Here is a 9,182-nt window from a genome sequence, read left to right on the forward strand (position 1 = left end):
GGGCTGGAGTGGACAGTGGGGATGGGGCAGAGCTGGAACTGAAAGAACTGGATAGCTCCCCTGGGGAGGGGGAGGTGGTGGAGCAGGGGCAGCTGCAGCTGACAGCCACAGGTGAGGCCTGGGGCCCAGGTGAGGGGCAGCCAGGCAGCCCTGAGCCCAAAGAGCAGAGGCTCCCAGCTGAGGGTGCCGGAGGGGCAGGAGGCGCTGTGGGCCTCCAGGACCCTGAGGAGCAGCCAGAGCAGGTGGGGGCCCTGGGCCTCCCGGCTGCCCAGGGAATGTCAGAGGTGATGGAGCCCGAGTTGGAAGATGAGGATGTGGCCCCAGGGGGTGGCCGAGCCTCCCCAGAGGTCACCTTGGAGTTAGAGAGGGCCATGGGCAGGTCTGAGGGAGTGGAACGGGGACCCGAGCAGGAGGCAGTAAAGCTGGAGGACCCAGGTGGCCTGGCCAGAGAGGAGGTGATGGAGCCACCCCTGGGGGAGGGAGGTGTGGCAGCAAAGAAGGTACAGGGCTTGGAAGGGCCCAGAAAGGAGCTGGAGGAGGCAGGCACTCTGGAGCCTGAGTCGGGGAAGAGCAGAGACCCGCTGGAGACTCCTAGGGACTGGGAGGAGTCAGAATCTGGGGCCCTTGGGAAAACAGAGGAGCCAGTCTCAGCTGAGACCTTGTGGTCTCACGAGGGAAGTGATACCCTCCAGCGCAGGCCCCTGGGGTCAGAGGGAGCTGAGGAGGATGCCAAACCACTGCTGGGGCCCCCCAGTCTGAGGCCCACTGAGTCCTGCTCGCCCAGCCTAATCCCTGAAGATGCCCCTGGGCCCCAGCCCCTGGCTGAGGGGAACCAAGAAGCCAGCTGGGGGCTGGAGGGCAGGGCTGAGGTCCTGGGAAAGGCAGGAGGTGAGCAGGAGGATCTGGGCTCTGGGGGGATCCCTGAGGGCCTCCAGGAGGAAGGGGAGGAGAGCAGAGAAGAGAGCGAGGCGGATGAGCTAGGGGAGACCCTTCCTGACTCCACTCCCCTAGGCCTCTACCTCAGGTCCCCCGCTTCCCCCAAGTGGGACCTGCCTGGAGAGCAGAGGCCCTCCCCTCAAGGGGAGCCCAGAAAAGAAGGCTGGGGTCCTGTGGTCCCAGCCTCCAAGAGCCTTGGGGCCCAGCCCTCAGAGGAGGAAGAAGAGGAGGGAGCTGAGGAGGAGGAACGTGGCCATGATTCTGAGCTGTCGGAAGAGTTTGAGGACCTGGGGACTGAGGCTTCTCTCCTTCCCGGGGTCCCGGGGGATGGGGAAGAACCTCTGAGCCAAGTGCCCCAGCTGCTCCTGGAGCCTGCAGCCTGGGATCGTGATGGTGAATCTGACGGATTTGCAGATGAGGAAGAGAGCGGGGAGGAGGGTGAGGAAGAAGATGAAGAAGAGGGGAGGGAGCCAGGGCCAGGGCATTGGGGGCCAGCGCCCTCTGTGGGCAGCCTCCCCGCCCTGAGCGGCCCTCAGGGAGGGCACCTCCTGGGGTCTGAGACCATGGGTGTCAGTGTCCCCTGGGACGATGGCCCAAGGGGTGCGGCAGCCGACGCCCCCGTGACTGCCCTGGAGACCGAGTCCCAGAACAGCACTGAGGCCTCAGGCTCAGAGGAAGAGTCTGATGCTGCTCCCCTGGAGACGGAGGACCAGGTCCCTGGCCCTCTGGGGACCCTCAGCGGGGTGGAGGACACCCTTGATGGTGGTGGCCCAGGCCCCAGCCTGAAGGAAGAGTTGGAGCGCGTGAATGGGGGCGTGGTGAACGGGCTGGAGCAGTCCGAGGGGGGAGGCCAGGGGAAACCGGGGGCTGCTGGGGGGGACCGAGGGAGCCCCTCAGAAGAGGAGGGGGCTTCCCTGAAGGCCCCATGGGCAGGGGCTCCTCTTCACCTGGGCCAAGGCCAGTTCCTGAAGTTCAGTCAGAGAGAGGGTGATGGAGACTCCTGGTCCTCAGGGGAGGACTAGAGAGAGCTCTCCTACACGGAGGCATTGGGCGGAGGGGCGTCCCCAACCCCCTCCCTGCTCGGGGCAGCACCCTTAACCTGCACTCTCTTGACCTGTGGTTTCTATCCCAGAGGCCCGGTTGGCCAGGGGGAAACGGGTGTGGCAAAGGGGCCCGGTCCAAGCGTGGAGACTCCGGGAATAGCTGCCAGCCCCCTGGCCTCTGCATAGCGGGGACAGCCTGCCTGCACTGTCCCATGGGACTGAAGCCAACTGAACCTGAAGGACTAGCCCCTCCTTTCCACCGCAGCTCCTTTCCTCCCATCCCATTAGCTGGAAAAGGCCAGGGCTCAGCGGCCCTTCCAAAGGGAGGGGCTGTGGTGTTCCATGTGCCAGGGCTTACCAGCTCTGCCCTTCCTCCCTACACCCTCATGAGATGGTTGGCTGGTGGCTAATGAGGGTGAGGGGGTGCTCCTGTGTCCTGACCCCCCCATAGACCTGCCATGTTGTGGCCCCGTCTGGCTCATCCCCGCCTGAATAAAGTAATGCCTCCGCCTACAAAGTCTGGACTCTTCCTTCCTCAATTCAGGGGGGCCTCAGGGTTGACGCAGAGGCAGAAGAGCCGGGGTAGAGGGGAGCAGGAGATGCTGGTCTTGGGGAGGGGCTGCCTGCTGGGGAAAGAAGATTCTGGAAGGCCTCATGGTGGAGACAAGCCAGGCAGGGGAAGGCTGGGGGTGCCAACCCAGGTGACCTTGGCGCCTGCAGAAACCAGGTTTGTCATCATCTCTGCCCACAGCGCTGATTACAGGGATTAGGGCTTGGGGCCACCCCCACCCTCGCATGTCCTCCCTGCCAGCCCCTCAGAGCCGCCAGCATAATAAGCCCCCTTGCCCCCAAACCCAAACAATTGTCTGGCCTTGGTGTCTGTTCAGACTGGCCGGGTCAGAGCCGGGTGAGGGAAGAAGGAGGTCTGTTCTGCCTCAGTCTGGCTGTGTGGCCTCAGGTCAGTGCTCAACTTCTCTGAACCTCAGATTCTGCCACACAATGACAGACATGGGCCTCCCAGGGCAGAGAGAGCAGGGAGCAGGCTAGGAGAAGCCAGCGGGTTACAGGTTAGATCTTCAGTAGGACCTCCTTGCAAGCGGAAGCAGGAGACAGGGAAGACAAGAAAGTGGAGGTGAGGGGGGATAAACTGAAGCTGTCTGGTGAAACGAAAGAGCAGTGATGGGATATGCTGATGCCTGGGGTTAGACTGGGGGTCCACCCAGCCACAGCAACTTCCCAAGAATACCCCCCTTCCCAGGAGTTCTCTGGGTCCCTGTATAGAGCCAGGAGGGACCAGGGGTGCCCGGATTAGGCTGGGCTTGAAGGCCTTGTAGTCAGGATACCCAAATAGAAGCCACTCCCCCATCTGAGCTCTGGAGGGAAGAAAAGCAGGCCAGCGACACCTAAATACTCTGGGTGGGGGTGGGGCAGGAGCTGCCAGATGAATGTTCTCGGTTGGAGAGACAATCCCAAGGCCAGAGGCAGGCCCTTTCTTTTCTCGGGCCTCAGGCTGAGGCCGGGGGAAGATAAGAAGATGAAATCTCAACCCCTCTGACTTTAGCTCGTCCTCCCAACAAGGAGGGGGTGGACAGGAGGCCCCCGACAGGACCCCAATGTCTGCTTCTCTACCCACACCTTCTCTGCCTTCTGGGAGTTTCTGTGTTGGTTATCCAGGCCTCCCATTTCACACACACCCTGGCCCTTGGGGTCTAGGATGCTGGCGGCCCTCCTGGCCTCCACTCTCCTTCCTGTGCCCATTGCTAACAAGGCCATGTCTGATCTCACCAGGCTGCCAGGCTGGGGGCCAGCACACTGGCATCCGGGCAAATAAGGCCCCCTCCCTGATCCTCTGATGGGACAGACGAGCCCTGTACTTGGTCTCCCCAGGCCCTCGGGCACCCCCACTTAGGCGAAGGGCCAAGGACAGAGGCTGAGTCCTTCCCTGTGTCCGGGCCATCCTGCCACCGCCCAACACACACACACCAGGGCCCCTAGTCCCCTGCAGAACTATAGCCATTTCTGCTGACATCTCTAAGAGGGGGAGGAATGTCAGTTAGACAGAAGTGAGGACTCTCTAAAGGAGGTATGGCATGGGAGATGTGTCCTCTCTGGCAATGGAAGTCTGTGCAGCTGGAGAAATAACGGTTGGACGGAAACAGGGACTGTCAGCTGCTAATGGGGCATGTACTGTGCGCCACGGACCACGCTAGCGTTGGGAGTCCAGGGTTCCTGACCCGGAAAGCTCTGCCTTCTAACTGAACAAGGGCTTCTGAGTGGAAATCATATTCGGAAACGGAGACAGGCAGGAGACTGTGGGAGCAGACAGCAGGCTCCCACCTGATCTGAACTGGGGGAGGCTGGGAGGAGGTGGTCAGGGAGGGCTACTCTAGGAGCCTAAAAGAGGAGCTGGAGCTGGCAGGTGTAGGAAGGAGGAATCAAGAGGAGGGGGAGGACAAGCATTCTAGCCAGAGGGAACAGCATGTGGAAAATCCTGGGGCAGGAAGACAAGTTTGTGCATTTGACGGACAGAACGAAGGCTTGTGTGACCAGAAGGTGGAGAGTGAGGGGTAAAAAGGTTCACAATAAGGCTAAAGAGGAGTTGGGGGCCAGGGGGCTAAGGCCTCCCTAGGCAACCAGGAAATACGGCTTTCATCCTAAGGGAAATGAGTCTCCGAACTTTCCGGCTGCTGTGTGAGAGTGGATTGGGGTAGGTAGAAGGACTTCAGGGTCTTGCCGTGGTCCAGGCAGGGGATAAGGGTAGCAGGGGGACTGCAGAGCAAGCGCAGAAGGGAAGCAGAGTCTCAGGACTTGGTGATCCACTGTGGGAGACAGAAAGGTGGCGGCTCAGATGGTAAAGAATCCACCCGCAATGCAGGAGACCCAGGTTCAAGCCCTGGGTCAGGAAGATCCCCTGGAGAAGGAAATGGCAACCCACTCCAGTATTCTTGCCTGGAGAATTCCATGGACAGAGGAGCCTGATGGGCTACAGTCCAAGAGGTCACAAAGAGTCGGACACGACTGAGTGAGTAACACTTCACTTTACTTCTGGCCTAGAGGTCACCCAGAACAGAGCCCCCAGGAACTCCAGCTGGGAGGACACTTGGGCAGGAGCCTGAGAAGGAGGACCAGGGGACTGTGGTCCCTCGGAGACGGTGTTGTCTCGAAAGCCCTGGGACAGCGTGGCCTTGGTCTGACACGGTGCCTGGGGGCCCAAGGGTGCTCAGTAACCACAGACTGAATAAATAAGTGAATGAATGAATGACTGTGATGAGGTCAGACAACAGGAAGCATTCGGGAGGGTGGAGTCCCAGGGGAGGGAACCAGGAGGCTGCTCCCGCCATCCCCCAACCCTCCCCAGCACAAGGACAAGTGGGAGGTTATTCTGGGGCCTCCTCTGGGTAAATATAGCCTCTGAACGGGGTGGGGGCAGGGTGGGGGGCCGGAGGTGGCTTCCTCGGTTTGTTTGGGGCACTTCCTTATAAGGCTGTGCAGGCCGAGGCGCCTGGGAGGGTGAGGTCAGGGGCTGAGTTCTCCATTCAGCCCAGCCTGATGCTGTCCCTGCCGCCCTGCCGCCGGCTGCTGCCAGAGTCCCAGAGGAAATCAAAGGCCTGGGTTTTGGGCTCTGGCCAAGGGAGCTCAGAGTGCGGCCTCTTAAAGAGCCCCTTCAGCCTCATGTCTATGCAGGAACCCAGTCTAGGGTGGGACAGGGGGGTCTGTCCAGGGTCCTCTCAGAAAGTGATGCCGGAGGCCTCGGTTTTCCCATCTGCACAATACCGCTCAGACTGGGTCATTCCCTGAGGCTCCATGCAGCTAAGAGACCCCGCAGCCTAACCTCTACCCTTCCCACTGCAGGGTCTACACTTTTTGCTCTGATCTCTCCCTGGTAGCTCAGCTGGTAAAGAATCCATCTGCAATGCAGGAGACCCTGCTTCAGTTCCTGGGTCAGGAAGATCCCCTTGGAGAAGGGAACAGCTACCAACTCCAGTATTCTTGCCTGGAGAATCCCATGGACAGAGGAGCCTTTTGGGCTAGAATCCATGGGGTTGCAAAGAATCAGACACAACTGAGCAACTTTGACTGGAGACCAAAGACTCAGAGTCCACTCATTGCTTCCCGAGGCCCTGGCCCCTCAGCTCCCCACTCTCAGCCCCTCCTTGGGGCACCAGCTGCTGCCACTTGACCCTGCGGTGTCACAGCTGCTGTCAGAAATGCCGTCCTGTCAGGCAGGCCTGGAGGAATGTGATTTAATTTCAGCTGGAATGTGCCCTCTGCGGCTGCCCCTAGAAAAGGGAGCGAATGGACACTAAGCCCACCTAAGCCCAGGAAACCCAAGAAGGCTCTGGGCTTGGGGACAGGCCCCTGGGTCCCTGTGAGGCCCCCACTCCCACCCCAGAGGGAATGGTAAGTTTCAGGACAGGCGCTGCAGCAGAAGACGTCATGTGAATGCCGCTCCACTGGATCAAGGGAGGACCCAGGTACCCGTTCCAAAGTCCTCAGGCCCACTTGGAAAAGACAAAGGGGAGTCTCAAGTGAGCCACCAGGGAAGAGAATTTTTGGCTCACAGGCAGGAAGAGGGACAGAATAGCCTCAAGTGAGGGCCCGAGGAGTCTGCGATCAGAAGCAAGGGAAACACCGTCCTCTGTTTCCTCTTTGATGATCCAAAGATTCCACATCCATCTCTCCATCCACCCTGGGGGCTCCTCTCCCTTCTCCCCTCCCTTTCTAACACAGCACCCCCACAGCCAGATCGTTTTTCTTTCCCAACATTTGAGAAGTAATAGACTCTGCCTCCTGCTCCCCGACCCTCGCCCCAACGCCACCAACCCAAGGTCTCCAAAGTGGACACCCCTCCTGTAACCTAACTCCTGTTTCCCATGCTGTCACGTCTGGCCCCCCTCTTTCCCCAAAGGGACAGACCCCAGGCCCCAGAGTCCCAGGCCGAGAGGCCCCTTTGGTCTTCTCCTCTTGCAGTCAAAAGCTCCCCTCCCCACAGCCCTTATTCACTCTCCCCACCCCCATGACTCAGCTGTGGCACCAGAAATAAACCGAGGCAGGTGCCAGGGGGCCACTGTCGAGGAACCACCTCCCAGCAGCTGCGGGCTCAACTGCTGACAAGCGGAGCCCAGGGGCCCAGGAGGGGTGGCTGGGAGACTTCAGTTTCAGGGGTGGGGAGATGTCTGGCCCCCTCCTCCGTCTTCCCTGCTAAGGAGAGACACCCCCTCGCTGTCAGCCTCACAGACCCCCTCTCCTTCCTGTCTCCCCCTTTCTGCCTCTCCTCATCTTTCACTCTTCCACTTCCTCCCCTCCCTCCTCCCTGGCTGCTTCCCAACTCTTGAATCCTTTGATGTCTCCTGGATTCCCTCTTTTTCTATTGGCCTCATTTCCCTGGAAGTTCTGTGTTGAAAGAGAACTTCGGTTTACCTTGATGGGGATAAAGGTGCAGAAAGACATTCTTGCCAAGGATACTAAGAATCCTAAGATGCCACTTGGGGTCCAAAGAACATGGGCCCAGGGGTGTGGGCTGCTCCTTGGCTCGAGTCCAAAGTGGTCAAGCAACAGGCTTCCTTCTGTTAACGGCTTCTAAAGACCTCGAGGAAGAATCATCAGGGAATAAACACAGAGGTCACAAGATCTACCCACTCAGAGTGTTGATAAGAGTCTAGAGTCTTTCAGCGGAGAATTTCCTCCCAGAGTTCTTCCTTCTCCCTCTTTGCTTTTCTCTCCTCTCCTTCCCAACCTTTTCTCCTGCTCTGCCTCAGGCTTCCAGTTCTCCCTTCCCAGGAGGAAGCAGGCAGTTTTACAGGAGGCAGACAGGAAGTGAGATCTCAGGAAGGACCTCTAGCCTGGGGAACAGAGGAAGCTTTCCACTGCTGGAAGCCGGGTACCTGGACCCTCACTCCCGGCAGGGTCTGACTGCCACTCCTGGGGAAAGCTCTCCCGCCCACGGGGGTCTGACAGGCTGAGCATTTTTGGAAGTCTTTGGGAGCTACTGTGTCTCAGAAGGCAGCCAGGACAATGGGGCCCTGTCTCTCTCTGCACAGGAGACAGGCTCACAGACAGAGCCTCAGGACTGGGACAAAGGCACCAGTGAGGTCAGGGCAGGGTGCGGGAGTCGAAGTGGGAGAGTGGGAGAGGAATGGGGAAGGGGGATGTGGGTCAGAGCAGCCTGAGCAAAGCCGGGGACTCTGGTGGATGGAGGACCTCTGGAAAACCCACCTCCCTGGGCTCTCAGGCCCATTCTCAATGCTCAAACCCCTAATCTAGGCTGGGCCTCCTCTCTCCACATAGACTCAGACATCCTCCGACCTCCCTCAGCCCCAGGGGAAAGGAAACCCTGTGGGGGACCCCATTTTAGACATGTGGGAAGGTGGCTGGAGCTTAACCACATATCCAGGGGCTTGGTCAGCTGTCTGCTGTGTCCTGGAGGCCGAGGTAGATACAGGTGGGCCCCTATTCAAGCTGCCCAAAGAGATGGGGCTGACACTCCATGAGGGGCCAAGTCCCCCTGTTCAAGCCAAGAGAGGCCACACACACACACACACTGGTCCAGGGGTTAGTTTCTGTACAGGGTGCTGAGTCATCCCTAGACCAGCTCTCTCTTCCCCAGGAAGCCCAACAAAGCCAGGAGCAGGCTTCCGTTTCCGGCAGCCCTGCCTAAGCAGCTCAGCAGGTGTCAGGGGAAGAAGGGGGAGGATTCTCACTCCAGCCCTATATCTACCTCTGGAACTCTCTTTATCCACTGATCAGTGATGGTGGATCCCTGCCTACTGCTGTCCTGGAGATTCAGAGAGAAAGCTGATGAAAGGCTGGGAAACCAAGCCCCCTTCCAGCTCACCACCAGAGGTCTCTCGGGGAAATTCAACCTGCTACCTAAACTCTATCTCTGTGAGGATATGTTTCTCAGACAACCTCCCTTAAGAACCCAAGGACAGACACTTCCCCTTCCTCAGCCTTCTTTTCAGACCCCATCTTCAAAGGCCCACTTTGGGCTTGATCCACTTACAACTCCAGCCTAATGCTCTCGACCTCCCTGACGGTGCAGCGCGTGGGCAACTGCAGGGTAATAGAGGGTAAAGCGGGGTTCTGCTCTGGCCCCAGGATCATCTTCCCGGCAGCTCCATAAGGAGCAGCCCTGCTCCCTAGCCACGCTAGGCTGGGTGGGGAGGGCAGAGGCTGGGGCAGGAGAGCCTGGGCGAAGAGAGG

At 59.4% G+C, this 9,182-nt stretch overlaps 1 protein-coding gene across 1 annotated transcript in view; it reads left to right on the forward strand.

The window, feature by feature from the left end:
- Positions 1 to 2,496, forward strand: part of NES (nestin) — a 10,102-nt gene extending 7,606 nt beyond the window's left edge. Inside the window, exon 7 of the mRNA XM_010838429.1 lies at positions 8 to 2,496. Coding sequence (XP_010836731.1) covers positions 8 to 1,958 — 1,951 coding nt within the window. The 3' untranslated portion in view covers positions 1,959 to 2,496. The remainder of the gene's footprint in view (positions 1 to 7) is intronic.
- The last annotated feature ends 6,686 nt before the right edge of the window (positions 2,497 to 9,182 follow it).

Source organism: Bison bison, unplaced genomic scaffold, assembly GCF_000754665.1.
Source record: "Bison bison bison isolate TAMUID 2011002044 unplaced genomic scaffold, Bison_UMD1.0 scf7180017864093, whole genome shotgun sequence".
Classification (NCBI taxonomy): Eukaryota; Metazoa; Chordata; class Mammalia; order Artiodactyla; family Bovidae; genus Bison; species Bison bison.